The 18,443-nt window shown below is 68.2% G+C and overlaps 2 protein-coding genes across 2 annotated transcripts; both read right to left on the bottom strand.

Annotated features, from left to right (window-relative positions):
• Positions 1-3,053: 3,053 nt before the first annotated feature.
• Positions 3,054-6,505, bottom strand: CALM3 (calmodulin 3). The gene is made up of 6 exons (XM_076360651.1): positions 6,443-6,505; positions 5,885-5,915; positions 4,702-4,845; positions 4,504-4,610; positions 4,281-4,416; positions 3,054-3,131 (listed from the first exon to the last, which is right to left on the bottom strand). The coding sequence occupies exons 1-6, from the start codon at positions 6,443-6,445 to the stop codon at positions 3,103-3,105; spliced, it is 450 nt and encodes a 149-aa protein (XP_076216766.1). The 5' UTR covers positions 6,446-6,505; the 3' UTR covers positions 3,054-3,102.
• Positions 6,506-7,483: 978 nt separating this feature from the next.
• On the bottom strand, positions 7,484-17,692 carry PPP5C (protein phosphatase 5 catalytic subunit; the record flags this gene model as incomplete). The annotated part of the gene is given in 12 exon segments (XM_076360659.1): positions 7,484-7,589; positions 8,904-8,985; positions 11,325-11,503; positions 11,615-11,655; positions 11,846-11,933; positions 12,445-12,587; positions 13,043-13,148; positions 13,300-13,398; positions 13,495-13,560; positions 13,678-13,799; positions 15,585-15,732; positions 17,452-17,692. Coding segments are annotated over 12 exon segments (1,182 nt in total). The 3' UTR covers positions 7,484-7,526.
• Between the last annotated feature and the right edge of the window lie 751 nt (positions 17,693-18,443).

Genomic DNA, 18,443 nt, shown 5'->3' with positions numbered 1-18,443 from the left:
TTCTTTTTAAGCCCGTGACCTACCGAGACCAGAGATCAGCAAAAACGCGTTTCCGTTTTTACCTCGACCAGCGGAAAAAAAAAAAAAAAATCGCCTCAAAACCAGATCGCGTTTGCATGTCTCTGCAGAAAATGTGCTACCAAACCACGCGGTGGCACCTACGGGACCTCCCAACGTCTTGGGTCGAAACGACGGGGGGGAAAAAAAAAGTGGAAGAGTGGCTGAAGTGGAAAAGGAGGGGACAAAAAAAAAAAGGAGAGAAAAGCAAGAGCGACGGAGGCGGGGGTTTTCCACCGTCTGCCTTACCTGATGTCTCTCCTTTTGCAGGAGTTTGTGGGAAAGGCGACTCCCAGCCCTTCACCCCTTGCGGGGAAGAGGGACTTTGGCCCATTTCAAAGGGCAATAACGAAGGAGAAAGGGGGAAGAGATGTAAAAAAAAATCCTTCTGTGGAGGAAGAGAAAGCAACGGCCTCGCCGAGGGCATCCCCAAAAGAGTGAGTTTGTCCTGGCCTGGCTGCCTTGAGGGTTGAAGCTTCAGTGGTTGAACCTTGGGAGAGGGTTGAACCTTCAATGGTTGAACCTTCAGTGGTTGAACCTTGGGAGAGGGTTGAACCTTCAATGGTTGAACCTTCAGTGGTTGAACCTTGGGAGAGGGTTGCACCTTCAATGGTTGAACCTTCAGTGGTTGAACCTTGGGAGAGGGTTGAACCTTCAATGGTTGAACCTTCAGTGGTTGAACTTTGGGAAAGGGTTGAACCTTCAGTGGTTGAACCCTGGGAGAGGGTTGAACCTTCAGTGGTTGAACCTTGGGAAAGGGTTGAGCCTTCAGTGGTTGAACCTTCAGTGGTTGAACCTTGGGAGAGGATTGAACCTTCAATGGTTGAACCTTCAGTGGTTAAACCTTGGGAGAGGATTGAACTTTGGGAAAGGGTTGAACCTTCAGTGGTTGAACCTTGGGAGAGGATTGAACTTTGGGAAAGGGTTGAACCTTCAGTGGTTGAACCTTGGGAAAGGGTTGAGCCTTCAGTGGTTGAACCTTCAATGGTTGAACCTTCAGTGGTTGAACCTTGGGAGAGGGCTGAACTTTGGGAAAGGGTTGAACCTTCAGTGGTTGAACCTTCAGTGGTTGAACCTTCGGAGAGGGTTGAACCTCGGGTGGTTGAAGGGCAGAGGCGGCCACCAAAGCCACCAGGAGGATCATTCCCTCCTGGGTCCCAGGACCGATCCCAGGCTGACCAGCGGTTTCCCGCACCGGGCGGGGCAATATCACACCCCAACGGGGAAGGGAGCAGATCCCAGAACGCGCATCCTCAACACGGCCAGCCCGATTTCACCGCAGGCCCCATCTTGGCTGCAGGCAAGGCGGGAGCGGGACCACGCTCGGCCACGCCGCAGCGGGTGGGAACTTCCTCCGCGGAATTAAACGACGGTTTTGATTGGGGGGATGAGGGGGGGGTTAAGGTCAAAAGGACCAGACGCCCCCAGACACCTGCGTCCTCTACGGACGCACCCTCGGACACCTTGGTCCTCTGCGGGTCCCTCCAGATGCCAGGTGTGACCCTGAAGAGGATCCAGGTGTCGGGGCGGTGGATTTGTAGCGGACCCCGGTGTTCGGGTGGGATCAGTAGAGGAGCACCCATGGGTGGGGCTGCCCCCCACCCCCCCAGGAGCTCTGCCCTCCAGCATTGGCTTTGGGGGGGGACCCTGGGGGACACAGCCCCAAGACGCGTGCCCCAACACCCCCCACGCACACCCCAGCAACACCCCACACGCACCCCAACAGCCCGTCCTGAAATGTCAGGCGGACGTAGCCAGCGCACCCCAGCTCCACCCCAGCTCCACCCATACACCAACTACACCCATACACCCTCACTGCACCCCCAGTATACCCAGCTACACCCCAACTACACCCACACGCCCCCAACTACACCCATACACCCCCGCTGCACCCCAGTACACCCACCTACACCCCAACCGCACCCATACACCCCCAACTACACCCATACACCTCCGCTGCACCCCCAGTACACCCACCTACACCCCAACTACACCCACACACCCCCAACTACACCCATACACCTCCGCTGCACCCCCAGCACACCCACCTACACCCCAACTACACCCACACACCCCCATCTACACCCATACACCCCCTGCTGCACCCCCAGTACACCCACCTACACCCCAACTACACCCACACGCCCCCAACTGCAGCCAGCTACACCCCCGACATGAACGAACACCCCCAAACCTGCACAACCGCGCACCACTGCGCTGCCCCAGCACCCCCGAACCCGCCCCCCCCCCCCCACCACCACCCCAAAGCCCCTCTCGGGGCCCTCATTAGGGCCCCCTCGTTACGGCGCCTCGTCAAGGCCGCAGGAACTGCAAAACCGGTGGTTTATTTCACAGCTTTGGCCGCCCACGACAGCGCCCAGACCGGGGCGAGGGGGGGGGGGGCACCCAGCCCCCCCACTTCCCTCCCCCCCCCCCCCCCCCAAAAAAATAAAACCTCCAAGGCCTGGTCCCGGCCCCCCAAATCCCCCCAAAATACCCCAAAACCAAGGCCCGTTCCCACCCTCCCCCCACCCCCCCCCAGGCCCAAAATCCTCCCCAAATGCCCCAAAACCAGAGCTTGGTGTGCACCCCCCCCCAAAAAAAAAAAGGGCCCAAAATCCCCCCCAAAATGCCCCAAAACCAGGGCCTGGTCCCGGTCGCCCGCACCCAGGGATCCCCAACCCTCCCGAGCCCCCCAAATCCCCCTGAAATGCCCCAAAACACTCTCCTGGGGCAAGGGGGGGGGGGGGATCCTGCCCTGTCCTGGCGAGGGGGACCCCGGATCTGGCCCGGACCCCCCAAACCCCCTATGGGGAAATAGGGTCCCCCCCCATACCCCCCTCCCCAAAGCCCCTACGGAGGATTTGGGGTCCCTCTGTGTCCTGGTGGGGTTGCCCCCCCCCCCCCCCCAGCCCCCATGGGTGCCCCCGAATGGTGGGTCTGGGGTGCAGGGGGGTCCCGGGGACCTCTTGGTGGCAGGGACAGGCGGTGGCAGCGGGGGTGGGGGGGTGGGGGGGGGCGCGGTCCCGGTGGCCTCGTGCCCCTTCACTTCGCCGTCATCATCTGCACGAACTCTGCCAGGAGAGAGGGAGGGTCAGTGGGGACGGGGACACGGCGGGGACACGGCGGGGATGGGGACACGATGGGGACACGGTGGGGACAGGGACACAACGGGGACGGGGACACGACGGGGACACGGCAGGGACATGGCGGGGATGGGGACACAGTGGGGACGGGGACACAACAGGGATGGGGACACGGTGGGGACGGGGACACGGCGGGGACACAGCGGGGACAGGGACATGATGGGGACGGGGACACGATGGGGACACAGCAGGGACACGGCGGGGTGGGGACACGATGGGGACAGGGACACGACGGGGACACGGCAGGGACATGGCGGGGATGGGGACACAGTGGGGACGGGAACACGACAGGGACGGGGACACGGTGGGGACGAGGACACAGCGGGGACACGGTGGGGACGGGGACACGGTGGGGATGGGGACACGGCGGGGACACAGCGGGGACACGGCGGGGTGGGGACACGACGGGGACAGGGACACGACGGGGACACGGCAGGGACATGGCGGGGATGGGAACACAGTGGGGACGGGGACACGACAGGGACGGGGACACGGTGGGGACGAGGGGACAATGGGGACATGATGGGGACGGGGACACGGCGGGGACGAGGGGGACACAGCAGGGACAGGAACACGGCGAGGACAGGGGACACGTTGGGGACAGGCACACAGCAGGGACGGGGACAGGGGATATTGCGGAGCCGGTGGGGATGGGGGGGGGGGGGACACCGCGGGGACAGGGGACACGGTGGGGTCCCCAGAAAGAGGTGACACGGTGGGGTCTGGCCCCTTGGAGACGGGGGAACGCGGTGGGATCCCACGTTCGTGGTGACAGGGGTGAGAGGAAACATGGCTGCCGTCCCCATCCCCGCTCCTGTCCCTGCTGTGTCCCTGTCCCCAACACAGGGCTCTTGCCAGGGGTGACAGGGGACACGGTGGTGTCCCAGGCCGGTGGTGCCAGGGGACACGGTGGTAGCCCAGGCCAAGGGTGACGGGGAACGCGGCGCGGCACCGGGAGATGAGGAGCCCCGTGGGTGGGTGCCAGCGGGGTCCCGTTGGGTGCCAGCAGGGACCTGCGGGTGACAGAGGAGAACGCCGGGTGGCAGCGGGGACGCCCGGGGTGACAGTGACGCTCACCCTCGTAGTTGACCTGGCCGTCGCCGTCGATGTCGGCCTCTCGGATCATCTCGTCCACCTCCTCGTCCGTCAGCTTCTCCCCCAGGTTGGTCATCACGTGCCGCAGCTCCGCCGCGCTGATGTACCCGTTCCCGTCCTGGGGTTGGGGACGCGGCGGTGACACCGCTGCCTCGTCCGCGTCCCCGTCCCCGCGTGTCCCCCCCCTCCTCGTCCTTCGACCCACCTTGTCGAAGACGCGGAAAGCCTCGCGGATCTCCTCTTCACTGTCCGTGTCCTTCATCTTCCTCGCCATCATGGTGAGGAACTCGGGGAAGTCGATGGTGCCGTTGCCTGGGGACGGAGGGACAGTGAGCAAGGGGGGACGGGGCTGGGGACGGGGCTGGGGGACACAAGGGGACAGGCGGGGACAGGCGGGGCTCACCGTCGGCATCCACCTCGTTGATCATGTCCTGCAGCTCGGCCTCGGTGGGGTTCTGGCCCAGCGAGCGCATGACGGTGCCCAGCTCCTTGGTGGTGATGGTGCCGTCCCCGTCCTTGTCGAAGAGCGAGAACGCCTCCTTGAACTCTGGGGACCGTCACCGCGGGGACGGGGTCACGCGTTGTCACCAGCAGGGGCCGGGGACAGCCCGGGGGGGGGGGCACGGGCCGCGGGTGGCCCCAGCCGCACACCCGTGTCACCCTGACGGCCAGCGTCCCCTCCTGCGTGCCCTGGTGCCGCCCTCCTGACACACCAGTGTCCCCTCCTGGGTGTCCCAGCGTCACCCCGACACCCCCGAGTCTCCTCCTGAGTGTCCCGCTGTCACCCCAACACCCCAGTGTCCCCTCTTGGGTGTCCCAGCGTCACCCCGACACCCCCGAGTCTCCTCCCGAGTGTCCCGCTGTCACCCCGACACCCCGATGTCCCCTCCTGGGTGTCCCAGCGTCACCCCGACACCCCCGAGTCTCCTCCCGAGTGTCCCGCTGTCACCCCAACACCCCAGTGTCCCCTCCTGGGTGTCCCAGCGTCACCCCGACACCCCCAAGTCTCCTCCCGAGTGTCCCGCTGTCACCCCGACACCCCGATGTCCCCTCCTGGGTGTCCCAGCGTCACCCCGACACCCCCGAGTCTCCTCCCGAGTGTCCCGCTGTCACCCCAGCACCCCGATGTCCCCTCCTGGGTGTCCCAGCGTCACCCCGACACCCCCGAGTCTCCTCCCGAGTGTCCCGCTGTCACCCCGACACCCCGATGTCCCCTCCTGGGTGTCCCAGTGTCACCCCAACACCCCCGAGTCTCCTCCCGAGTGTCCCGCTGTCACCCCGACACCCCGATGTCCCCTCCTGGGTGCCGCGCTGTCACCCCGACAACCCAGCGCCCCCTCCTGGGTGTCCCAGTGTCACCTCAACCCCCCCAGTGTCACCCCCCCACCCTACCCCATTGACCCCCCCGTGGTGTCCAACCCCCCCCCATTCCCCCACTCCCCAGTGCCCCCCCCAGGGTTGTCCCCCCCTCGCTGTCACCCCCCCGGGTCCCCTCTGGGGTCACCCCCTCCCCCCTCGCTGTCACCCCCCCGGCTCCCCTCTGGGGTCACCCCCCCCCTCGCTGTCACCCCCCCGTGTCCCCCCACCTGCGATCTGCTCCTCGGTGAGCTGGTCAGCCTGGGGGGGGGGGGGGAAACACGGGTGAGGGGGCACCCAGGGGACCCCCCCCAACACCCAGAGGTCCCCCCTCGAGCCATCGGTGACCCGTTGTCATAGCAACCCAGGGACACCTCCCCGAGCAACCCCTTGGTCGCCATAGCAACCCCGGTGAGGGCCCCCCCGCCCCATAGCAGCCCCTTGGTCGCCATAGCAACCCCGGTCTCCTCCCCCCCCCCGCCCCATGGCAGCCCCTGGGTCGCCATAGCAACCGCGGTCGCCCCCCCCCCGCCCCATGGCAGCCCCTGGGTCGCCATAGCAACCCCGGTTGGCCCCCCCGCCCCACAGCAGCCCCTCGATCGCCATAGCAACACCAGTGCGGCCCCCCCCGCCCCATAGCAGCCCCTGGGTCGCCATAGCAACCCCGGTCGGCCCCCCCCCCGCCCCATAGCAGCCCCTCGGTCGCCGTAGCAACCCCGGTGGGCCCCCCCCCCCCCCGCCCCATAGCGCCCCCCGTCGCCATGGCAACGCCGGTGCCGCCCCCTGACCATGGCGCTCCGGTGGCGGCGGGAGGCTCCTGCGGCCGCAGCACCGCGGATCCCTCCGCTGGTCCCGCCCCTCCCGCAGGCCCTGCCCCCATCAGGGCCCGCCCCCCGGCGGAAGGATCCCGCTCGCTCGCTGTGCGCCGCCGCCTCATTGGCTGAAGAGGCGCGGCGGGCTGAGAGCACCGCCCTGATTGGTTGCCGCTGAGCCGCAATGCGCCAAAGAGGCCGCGGGCGGGGGAAGACCCGGAAGGGAGCACGGCCCTCGGCATCACGTGGAACGGAGAGCTCCGCCCCCCGGCCCTAGCCCCGTCCACTCTACCGTGGGGGGGGGCGTGGCACGGTCACCGTGGCAACAGGCGACTCTCCCCGCCCTCCCGCCAATGGTCACGCCCGTCGCCGGGGCAACGGGGGCGGGGCAACCAGGCGGCAACGGGCAGCTGGTTGCCGTGGAAACAGCCCCACCTCCAGCCACGGGTCTCTATGGCAACCGCGGGTCTCTATGGCAACCGCGGGGGCTCCTCCCCCGCCCCCCCCCCCCCCGAGGCCTGGGGCCCCGCCCAGCTTACAATAATTACTTTATTTTAACATCATTAATTACAGACGGTAAAATCGCCTGGGGGGGAGGGGGGGGGGGAGGGGGCAGCCGGGGGGGGGGGAGGGGGTGCAAATCCTGAGCAACCCCCCCCCCCCCAACCCCCCCCCCCTCCCAAATCCCCCCCCCCATCTCCATGCACCTATTGCTTGTTGGGGGAGGGGTGACAAGGGGTAGCACCTTCCCCCCCCCCCCCCTCCCGAGGGGGGGGGGGGGGCAATGCCAGCAGAGGCCCCCACCCCCACCGCCCCCCCCCTTCCCCCCCCACCCCCCGGGGGGTGCTGCCCCAAACTGTTGGGGGGGGAGGGGGTGCAGCGCGGGGGGGGGGGGCGGGAAGGGGAATAAATACAATCTTCCAATATATAAAAACCCCCCCGGGGGGTGGCTGGGGGGGGGGGGGGGGGGGGGGCACCCAGGGGTGTGGTGGGGGCGTCACCCATTGGTGGGGGGGGGGGGGGCGTCACCCGTGCGGGGTGTCACCCGTTGGGGGGGGTGTCACATCATGCCCAGCTGCAGCAGGGTGTTGGCGTACATCATGGGCTTGACGTTGGGGTGAGGCTGTGGGAGAGAAAGGGGGGGCCGGGGGGGGGTGAGGGGGGGCAAATCTGCTCTGCCCCCCCCCCCCCCCCCCCCCGCCCCCAAATCCCAGCCCTAGGGCACCATAGGTGCTACCTTCTGTAATTGCCCCTCCCACCTGCCCCCTACGGCCCCCCCCCCCCCCCAGCTCCTGAACACCCCAAATGGTCCCTATGAACCCCCAAACAGCCCCTATGACCCCCCCCAGCCCCCCTGAACCCCCCAAATAGCCCCTATGAACCCCCCATAAGCCCCAGAGCCCCCCCAACTACCCCTATGAACCCACACACACCCCAGAGCCGCCCAATAGCCCCCCCAGCCCCCTGAACCCCCCAAATAGCCCCTATGAACCCCCCATAAGCCCCAGAGCCCCCCCAAATACCCCTATGAACCCCCCACACACCCCAGAGCCGCCCAATAGCCCCCCCAGCCCCTGAGCCCCCCAAATAGCCCCTATGACCCCCCCATAAGCCCCAGAGCCCCCCCAGCCCCCCAAATACCCCATGAACCCCACACACCCCAGAGCCCAATAGCCCCCCCAGCCCCTGAGCCCCCAAATAGCCCCTATAAACCCCCCCATAAGCCCCAGAGCCCCCCCAAATACCTCTATGAACCCCCCACACCCCAAAGCCGCCAATAGCCCCCCCAGCCCCTGAGCCCCCCAAATAGCCCCTATGAAACCCCCCCAATAAGCCCAGAGCCCCCCCCCCCCCCCCCCCATGAAGCCCCCCAATCACCCCAAGGTGGGGAAGGGGCGGACCAAGGCCTCAGGGGGATCTGGGGAACTGTTTGGGGGGGGGGGGGGGGCTGAAAGTTGGGGGGCCTGAGGGAAAGTTTTGGGGAGTCTCATGGGGGGGGGGGGTCTGGGGAAGGGTTTGGGGACCCCCGGAGAAGGGTTTGGGGGGAGGTCCCCAGGTTTGGGGGGGGGGTGTGGGGGGTGTCCTTGGGAGGTTCAGGGAACCTGTGGAGGTTTCAGGGGGGGCTCCAGGGTGGGTTTTGGGGGGGGGTCCCCAAGGAGGGTTTGGGGCTCCCAGGGTTGAGGGCGGTCCCTGGGGTGGGTTTTGGGGGGTCCAAGATTTGGGGGGGGGGGGGGGGGGGGGGGGGGGGAACACGTCACCAAAGAGGGTTCGCGGGTCACAGATTTGGGGATGCCCCTAGGGAGGATTTCAGGGGTCACAGGTTCGGGGGGGGGGGGGGGTGTCCCCAAGGAGGGTTTTTGAGGGGGGTCCCAGATTCAACAGGTCCCCAGGGGAGGGGGTGGGGGTCCCATCCCCGTCCCCCCCCCCCCAGACTCACCACTGCTGTGAACTGGTGGAAGTCGGGGCGCAGGTCGCTGCCTCGCAGGTGGATGTAGGAGCCCTTATTGCCCATCTGGTCGCTGGCGGGGAAGGGGGACGCTTGGGGACACCAAAGCACGGGTCCCCCCCCCCCCCCCCAAAATGGGGACACCGAGGCTCGGGGACCCCCGGGGACAGGGACACGAAGGCACAGCTCCGTACAGGGACAGCAAAGCTCAGGGACGAGCCGGGCTCCCTCGGGGACATCGAGGTACGGCCCCGCGCAGGGGCACCGAGGCTCGGGGACCCCTGGGGACATCGAGGTACAGCCCCGCACAGGGGCACTGAGGCTTGGGGACCCTCGGGGACATCGAGGTACGACGCAGGGGCACCGAGGCTTGGGGACCCCTGGGGACGCCGAGGTACGGCCCCGCACAGGGGCACCGAGGCTTGGGGACCCCTGGGGACGCCGAGGTACGGCCCCGTGCAGGGGCACCGAGGCTCGGGGACCCTCGGGGACATCGAGGTACGACGCAGGGGCACCGAGGCTCGGGGACCCCTGGGGACAGGGACACGAAGGCACAGCTCCGTACAGGGACAGCAAAGCTCAGGGATGAGCCGGGGAGAGGGACCCTCGGGGACATCGAGGTACGGCCCCGTGCAGGGGCACCGAGGCTCGGGGACCCTCGGGGACGCCGAGGTACGGCCCCGCGCAGGGGCACCGAGGCTCGGGGACCCTCGGGGACATCGAGGTACGACGCAGGGGCACCGAGGCTCGGGGACCCCTGGGGACGCCGAGGTACGGCCCCGCGCAGGGGCACCGAGGCTTGGGGACCCCTGGGGACACTGAGGTACGGCCCCGCACAGGGGCACCGAGGCTCGGGGACCCCTGGGGACGCCGAGGTACGGCCCCGCGCAGGGGCACCGAGGCTTGGGGACCCCTGGGGACACTGAGGTACGGCCCCGCACAGGGGCACCGAGGCTTGGGGACCCCTGGGGACGCCGAGGTATGGCCCCGCACAGGGGCACCGAGGCTTGGGGACCCCTGGGGACGCCGAGGTACGGCCCCGTGCAGGGGCACCGAGGCTCGGGGACCCTCGGGGACATCGAGGTACGACGCAGGGGCACCGAGGCTCGGGGACCCCTGGGGACAGGGACACGAAGGCACAGCTCCGTACAGGGACAGCAAAGCTCAGGGACGAGCCGGGGAGAGGGACCCTCGGGGACGCCGAGGTACGGCCCCGCGCAGGGGCACCGAGGCTTGGGGACCCTCGGGGACGCCGAGGTACAGCCCCGCGCAGGGGCACCGAGGCTCGGGGACCCTCGGGGACAACGCAGGGACACCGAGGCTCGGGGGAAAAAGAAAAAAATAATAATAATAATAAAAAAAAAAAAAAAAAGAGCTGCTTGGGGACAGCAACGCCCCAGTCAATGGTGACACCCCAGGGATGGGAACAGGGGATGCTTCCGGACACCGAGGCACAGGGGACACCTGGGGACCCGGCTGAGGGGACAGTGCGGCTCAGGGGACACCCGGGGACCCGGCTGAGGGGACACCGAGCGTCAGGGGACACCGAGCGTCAGGGGACCCCCGGGGACCCAGCTGAGGGGACACCGAGCGTCAGGGGACACCCGGGGACTGGCTGAGGGGACAGTGCAGCTGAGGGGACACCGAGCGTCAGGGGACACCTGGGGACCCCCGGGGACCCGGCTGAGGGGACAGTGCAGCTCAGGGGACACCGAGCGTCAGGGGACACCCGGGGACCCCCAGGGACCCGGCTGAGGGGACAGTGCGGCTCAGGGGACACCGAGCATCAGGGGACACCCGGGGACCTGGCTGAGGGGACACCGAGCGTCAGGGGACACCCGGGGACCCCCGGGGACCCGGCTCAGGGGACACCGAGCATCAGGGGACACCCAGGGACCCGGCTGAGGGGACAGTGCGGCTCAGGGGACCCCCGGGGACCCAGCTGAGGGGACACCGAGCGTCAGGGGACACCTGGGGACTGGCTGAGGGGACAGTGCAGCTGAGGGGACACCGAGCGTCAGGGGACACCTGGGGACCCCCGGGGACCCGGCTGAGGGGACAGTGCAGCTCAGGGGACACCGAGCGTCAGGGGACACCCGGGGACCCCCAGGGACCCGGCTGAGGGGACAGTGCGGCTCAGGGGACACCGAGCATCAGGGGACACCCGGGGACCTGGCTGAGGGGACACCGAGCGTCAGGGGACACCCGGGGACCCCCGGGGACCCGGCTCAGGGGACACCGAGCATCAGGGGACACCCAGGGACCCGGCTGAGGGGACAGTGCGGCTCAGGGGACCCCCGGGGACCCAGCTGAGGGGACACCGAGGGCGCACGCGAGCCGGGGAGCGGGCGCAAGGGGGCCGCTCCTCCCCGGGGGCGGTGGCACCCGTCCCCCGTCCCCGGCGGCACTCACCAGTAGTTGGGGGCGGAGAAGACGGTGACACATTTGCCGTCGTGGGCCACCTCGTAGCCCTCGGGCTTCACCTCGTGGCTGCGGATGATGTAGTCGAGGCGGTTGCGCTCCAGGAAGCTCTTGGTGACGTCGGGCCCGAACTGGCAGCTGACCCCGCGCTTGCTGACGGAGCGGCCGTTCTGCGGGGAAGGCCGGCGTCACCGGGACCCCGGTGACACACGGCGGTGGCCGTCCCCAAGGCGGGGGGGGGAGGGGAAACGTCGGGGACCCACCGCCGGGGTTCAACTCACCTGGGGCTGCGGGTCGGACCAGAGGAGGTCACACATGGGACCTGGGGGACGGAGGGGGGGGGGGGGGGGGAGCAGAAGGGGGGGTCAGGGTCCCCCGTCCGCCCCAGGGTGGGGGGGGGACGGACGAACGACACACGTCTCGGTCCCTCGGGAGATGACAGGGACGACACGGAGCTGGGGAGGGGGACGACGACACACGACACGGGGCACGTCTTGGGGTCCGTCTCCCACCTGAGTCCGGGGGCTGCCGGTTCCTCTCGATCTTCCGGATGTCATCGAGGGTGACGCCGTCCTCGCTGAAGAGACCCCCGTGCATGATCTGGGGCAGAAGCCACGTTGGTACGGGGACGGTGGGGACAACGGGGACAACGGGGACCGCCCACCACCCCCCCCCCCCCATCCTAACCCTTGTGGGGACCAACCCCAGGGGTGAGGAGGGAAGGGACCCCAAGCCCCCTGGGGACGGCAGGGACCCCCCACTTGCAACAGGGAGCACCCGCAAGCCCCCGGGGACATGGATGGTGGCCCCCCCCCCCCCCCCCGCCAGGGACAGGGACCACCGTGACTCACTGGGGACGGGGATGGCGGGGGGACCTCACCCAAATCCCGCGAGGGACGGGGATCGCCCCGACTCCCTGGAGATGGCGGGGACCCCCCCACACACACCCCCAAACCCCACCAGGGACCGGGGATCACCCCAACTCCCTGGGGACGAGGATGGCGGGGATCCCCCCCCGCCCTCCAACATCAAGGAGCTCACAGGCAAACCCCCCCCCCCCTGCGCGGGGACATCCCGGGGACGGGGACAGACGGACGCGGTGTCCCCTCACCAGCACTTTGCCGTTGATGCACTGGGCCAGCGGCAGCCACTCGAAGACCTCGCTGAAGAGGGCGAACATCTGCGCCGTGTACTTGGCCTTCACCTCCCCCTCGAAACCGTAGATCTGGTTCATGTTGTCCGTCTCGTGGTTCCCTGCAGGGGACGCGGTGGCATTGCCCGGGCCCGGGGACGCGGGGCGGGGGACACGGTTGGGCCCCGAGGACACGAGATGGGAACGAGGCCCCCAGGACGGGGGACGAGGTCCCAAGGACAAGGGACGCGGCCCCACGGCTCAACCCCGGGACCGGAGCTATAGGGGACGGTGACACCCCCCCCCGCAACTGGGGACACGGCGCCATGACCCGGGACAGGGCCCTGCAACCCGGCAGGGGACGGGGACACACACGGGACGCGGCCCCACAACCAGGGACGGATGATGTGGCCCCACGAGCCGGTCCTAACGCCTGGGGACAGGGGACGAGGGCATGGGACAAAGGTCCCACAACCGGGGACAGGGGACGTGGCCCCACAACCCAGGACGGGGCCCGGGGGGGGGGACGGGGGGGACGGGGGACACGAGGACTCGTCACCTGCGGTGGCCGCGTTACCTCGGAGCAGGTGGAAGTGATCGGGGTAGAGGAGCTTGAAGCCGAAGAGCGTGAGGATGACCTCGACCGAGAAGGACCCGCGGTCCACGAAATCCCCGTTGAATATCTGCAGCCGGTTCAGGAAAACAGCTCCCCCCCGGGTCCCCGTCCCTCCGTGCCACCCGTCCCCAAGCCTGTCCCCGCCACGGGGGTGGGATGGATCCCGGCGAGACCCCGGGGCGGGGGCGGCGAGACCCCGCGCCCTTCCTGGGGGATACGTAAGGGTTCGACTCGGAGGGCAGCCCGTTGAGCTCGAAGATGTTCAGCAGGTCGTAGTACTGCCCGTGGGTGTCCCCGCACACCGTCACCTTCTCCGTCTGCGGTTTGGGACGAGCCAGGGCGAAACGTCACCGCTCGGGGACTTCGCCCCGCGCGCCCCCAGCGGCACCCGCGCCCGACGAGGGGGCACCCACCTCTTTCAACGTCGTTTCTACTAACGTGGGGAGCTTGGCCAGCACCTCCTTCACCTGCACCAGGATCTGCCAGGACAAAGGAGGTGACAAGGAGGGGGACGGACACAGGGACACGCGTGGCACCTGGGGACAGGGCAGAGCCCAGCAGGGGACTGGGGGGAGTTTGGGGGGAGCCTGGGGTACCTGGTAGGCACATTTTCTGTGGAGTTTTTTCTGCTCCTTGTACCACTGCATCAGCTCCTTCATGAAAGCCAACGTCACCTTGCCGCCGTCCAGCTTGGGGCCGCTGTACTCGTCCTCGATGGCTGCGAGACAAAACCCACCCCCCCCACCACCCCAGGTGGCCGATGACGCACGAGGGGACAGCGGGGACAAGCCCCCCGAAGGGCCATCGTGCCCCTGCCGTCCTTCCCCGCAAGCTCACAGCCCCTGACGAACCCCGGTAGCCTTCTGGGGAGGTTGAGCCTTGGCTGGGGACCCTCACGGTGGACCCCGAGACCTTCGTGAGGGCCCCAAAGCTCTGCTGGGCACCCTCACAGGGACCCCGAGACCCTAACAGGGAGGCCAAGACCCTCACAGGGACCCCGAGACCCTCACGGGGATGGCAAGACCCTCAGAGACCCTCATGGGGACACCAAGACCCCCACTGGGGCCCTCACGGGGATGCCAAGACCCTCACGGGGACCCTCAAGGGAATCCTGAGACCATCACAGGGACCCTCATGGGAACCCCAAGACCCTCACTGGGATGCCAAGACCCTCACAGGGACCCTCAAGGGAACCCCAAGACCCTCACTGGGATGCCAAGACGCTCATTGGGACCCTCAACAGAACCCTGAGACCCTCACAGGCATGCCAAGACCGTCACAGAGACCCTCATGGAGACCCCAAGACCCTCACCGGGACCCTCAAGGGAACCCCGAGACCCTCAGTGGGACGCCAAGACGCTCATTGGGACCCTCATGGGAACCCGGAGACTCTCACGGGGACCCTCAACTGAACCCTGAGACCCTCATGGGAACCCCGAGACCCTCACTGGGACCCTGAGACCCTCACTGGGACCCTCAAGGGAACCCGGAGACCCTCACGGGGATGCCAAGACCCTCACAGCAACCCTCATGGGGACACCAAGACCCTCACGGAGACCCCGAGACCCTCACAGGGACCCTCAAGTGAACCCCGAGACCCTCACTGGGACACCAAGACGCTCATTGGGACCCTCAAGGGAACCCCGAGACCCTCACAGGGACCCTCAAGGGAACCCAGAGACCCTCACAGGGATGCCAAGACCCTCACGGAGACCCTGGGACCCTCAAGGGAACCCTGAGACTCTCATGGGGACCCTCAATGGAACCCTGAGACCCTCATGGGAACCCCGAGACCCTCACTGGGACCCTCATGGGAACCCGGAGACCCTCACAGGGATGCCAAGACCCTCCCGGGGACCCTCCTGGGGACCCCAAGACCCTCCTGGAGACCCCCACAGCTCCTCAAGACTGTCCTTGGGACCCAGAGCCACCGCTGGGCCCCCAAGGCCCCCCAAGACCCTCCCAGGTGACCCGTAGCTTTTGTCAGGGGTCCTCACGGGGATCCCCGTGGACCCCCCCCCCCCCAGACCCTCACAGGGACCCTGAGCCTCCAGTGGGGGCTCTCAAAGGGGCCCCAAGACCCTCACGGGGACCCCAAACCTCTGCTAGGGACCCGCACGGACCCCCAAGACCCCCACGGGGACCCTGAGCCATTGCTGGGGACACTCATGGTCCCCCTAAGACTCTCACAGCCCTCACCCCCACCCCAAAAATCTTTACGGAGACCTCCAAGACCCTCTCATGAGCCCCCCAGAATCCGCCCAAGTGACCTCGAGCCTTCGCTGAAGACCCCCAAGGCCTCCCCGAGACCCTCACCAGCAACCTCCAAGCCTCCCAGGGGAACCCCGGAAGGGACCCCGACCCTTCAGCGGGGACCCTCGCGGCCCACTCCTCCTTCCACGCTGCCTGCGGAGAAAGGGGTGCCTCGATTTTGGGGGGGGGGGGGGGGGGGGGGGGCCGAGGAGAAAAGGGGAGGGGAGGGGTCGGGGGAGGGGGGGCTCACTCATGCTCTCGATGTCGAGGGAGTCGACGACGGAGCGCTTGTGCTCGTCGCTGGCGATGGCCCGCTCGAAGGCCTTCTGCTTGACGATCTTGTGACACTCCTGGTACTTCAGCTTGGCGTCCTTGTCATTGGGCCTCACCTTCACCACCTTGGGGACACACACACACACGTCAGGGGATGGGGACACCCCCCCCCCGGGGCCCCTCGAGGGCCACGGGGCCACCCAAGGCTCCAGCACCCCACTGCCCCGGGGCGTCCCTGAGAAGGGACAGGGACAGAGGGACGCTCGGATGTGAGGGCTGGGCTCGTGCTGGGAAGGACATGGGGGTCCCCGAGCGTCCCCACAGCTCTGGGGCAGGCGCTGACGTGGGGGAAGGGGGGGACGAGGGGGTCCCCAAGCGTCCTGGGGCACGCGCTGACATGGGGGTCCCCGAGCGTCCCCGCAGCTCTGGGGCAGGCGCTGATGTGGGGGAAGGGGGGGACAAGGGAGTCCCCAAGCGTCCTGGGGCACACGCTGACATGGGGGTCCCCGAGCGTCCCCACAGCTCTGGGGCAGGCGCTGACATGGGGGTCCCCAAGCGTCCCCACAGCTCTGGGGCAGGCGCTGACGTGGGGGAAGGGGGGGACAAGGGGTCCCCAAGCATCCTGGGCACGCGCTGACGTGGGGGTCCCCGAGCGTCCCCGCAGCTCTGGGGCACACGCTGACGTGGGGGAAGGGGGGGACAAGGGGGTCCCCAAGCGTCCCCACAGCTCTGGGGCACGCGCTGACGTGGGGGAAGGGGGGGACAAGGGGGTCCCCAAGCGTCCTGGGGCACGCGCTGACATGGGGGTCCCCAAGCGTCCCCGCAGCTCTGGGGCACACGCTGACGTGGGGGAAGGGGGGGACAAGGGGTCCCCAAGCGTCCCCACAGCTCTGGGGCACGCGCTGACGTGGGGGAAGGGGGGGACAAGGGGGTCCCCAAGCATCCCCGCAGCTCTGGGGGCACGTGCTGACACGGTGGGGGACAGCGGGTCCCCAAAGGTCCCCCCATGCGCTGACATGAGTCTGGGGGGACAACAGTGTCCCCAAAGGTCCCTCGGTTCCAGAGCACGTACTGATGCTGAGGGGGAAAGGGGGGGACCCCGAGGGTCCCTCAGCACTGGGGCACGTGGGCGGGGGGGGGACAACGGGGTCCCCAAGTGTCCCCACAGCTCTGGGGGACGTGCTGACCCTCAGGGTAGGGAGCGAGGGGGTCCCCAAGGGTCCCCGCTGCTCTGGGGGACATCCTGACACTAGTCAGGGGAACATCAGGGGGTCCCCCAAATGTCCCCACAGCTCTAGGGGACCTGATGACGCTGGAGGGGTGACGAGAGGGTCCCCAAGGGCCCTCCCCCAGCTCTAAGGGACATGCTGACATTGGGGAGGGGACCAGGGGGTCCCCAAGAGCCTCCCCCAGCTCTAAGAGCATGTGCTGACACCAGGGAGGGGACAAGAAGGTCCCAAAGGTCTCCCCCAGCTCTGGGGGACAGTGGGGGATGGACACGAGGACATCCCCAAGGGCCCCCCCCCCTTCCAGCTCTAAGGGACATGCTGACATTGGGGAGGGGACAAGGGGGTCCCCCAAGCCTCCCTCGATCTCGGGGGGGGAGACACGCTGACATCAGGGGGGTCCCCAAGCCTCTCCTCATCTCCAGGGGGACACGCTGACACCAGGGATGTGACGAGGGGGTCCCCAAGCCTCCCCTGATCTCGGGGGGGGGGGGGGGGGGGGGGGACGGACACGACACACGCTGACACCGAGGGGGTCCCCAAGCCTCCCCCGAGCTCCAGGGGGACACGCTGACACCAGGAGGGTGCCGAGGGGCACCCCGAGGCGCCCGGCCTCACCGTCTCGTAGTCGCGGAGGGCGGCCTTGAACTTGCCCAGGGCCATGTTGCTGGCGGCGCGGCGGTAGTAGCCCTTGACGTACTTCTTGTCGAGCTCGACGGCGCGCGTGGCGTCGGCCAGGGCGTAGCCGTAGCACTCGGTGCGCAGGTAGGCCAAGCTCCGGTTCCCATAGTAGATGGCGTTGGTGGGGTTCAGCTCGATGGCGCTGCTGTAGTACTTCACCGCGTTCTCGTAGTCCTTCCTGGGCCGCCGGCGGGCGTCAGCGGGATGGGACCCCCCCCCGCCCGCGGGGGGGGGGCACCCCCACCCGGGGCAGACCCTCGCCTCCCACGCGGCTCCCAATCTGGCAGCGGGTCTCGTCCCTGATTGCCCCCCCAACGGCTCGCTGTTGGGCAGCCTGCTCCTCTAACTGCCTCTGACATGGCTGCCGTCTAGCAGCCCCCCCGCAGAACCCTACCTGGCAGCCCCCTGCCCCTCGCTGCCCCCCATGGCTCCCTATCTGGCAGCCCCCGCCCCTCACTGCCCCCCGTGGCTCCCTATCTGGCAGCCCCCGCCCCTCACTGCCCCCTGTGGCTCCCTATCTGGCAGCCCCCGCCCCTCACTGCCCCCATGGCTCCCTATCTGGCAGCCCCCGCCCTCACTGCCCCCCATGGCTCCCTATCTGGCAGCCCCCGCCCCTCACTGCCCCCCATGGCTCCCTATCTGGCAGCCCCCGCCCCTCGCTGCCCCCCATGGCTCCCTATCTGGCAGCTCCCGCCCCTCGCTGCCCCCCATGGCTCCCTATCTGGCAGCCCCCGCCCCTCATTGCCCCCCATGGCTCCCTATCTGGCAGCTCCCTACCCCTCGCTGCCCCCCTTAGCTCCCTATCTGGCAGCCCCCTACCCCTCACTGCCCCCCATGGGCTTCCCTATCTGGCAGCTCCCGCCCCTCACTGCCCCCTGTGGCTCCCTATCTGGCAGCTCCCGCCCCTCGCTGCCCCCCATGGCTCCCTA

This window comes from Aptenodytes patagonicus, chromosome 28 (assembly GCF_965638725.1).
Source record: "Aptenodytes patagonicus chromosome 28, bAptPat1.pri.cur, whole genome shotgun sequence".
Taxonomy (NCBI): domain Eukaryota; kingdom Metazoa; phylum Chordata; class Aves; order Sphenisciformes; family Spheniscidae; genus Aptenodytes; species Aptenodytes patagonicus.
The sequence above is the reverse complement of the archived record's forward strand: the minus strand, read 5'-3'. Positions and strand labels throughout refer to the sequence as shown.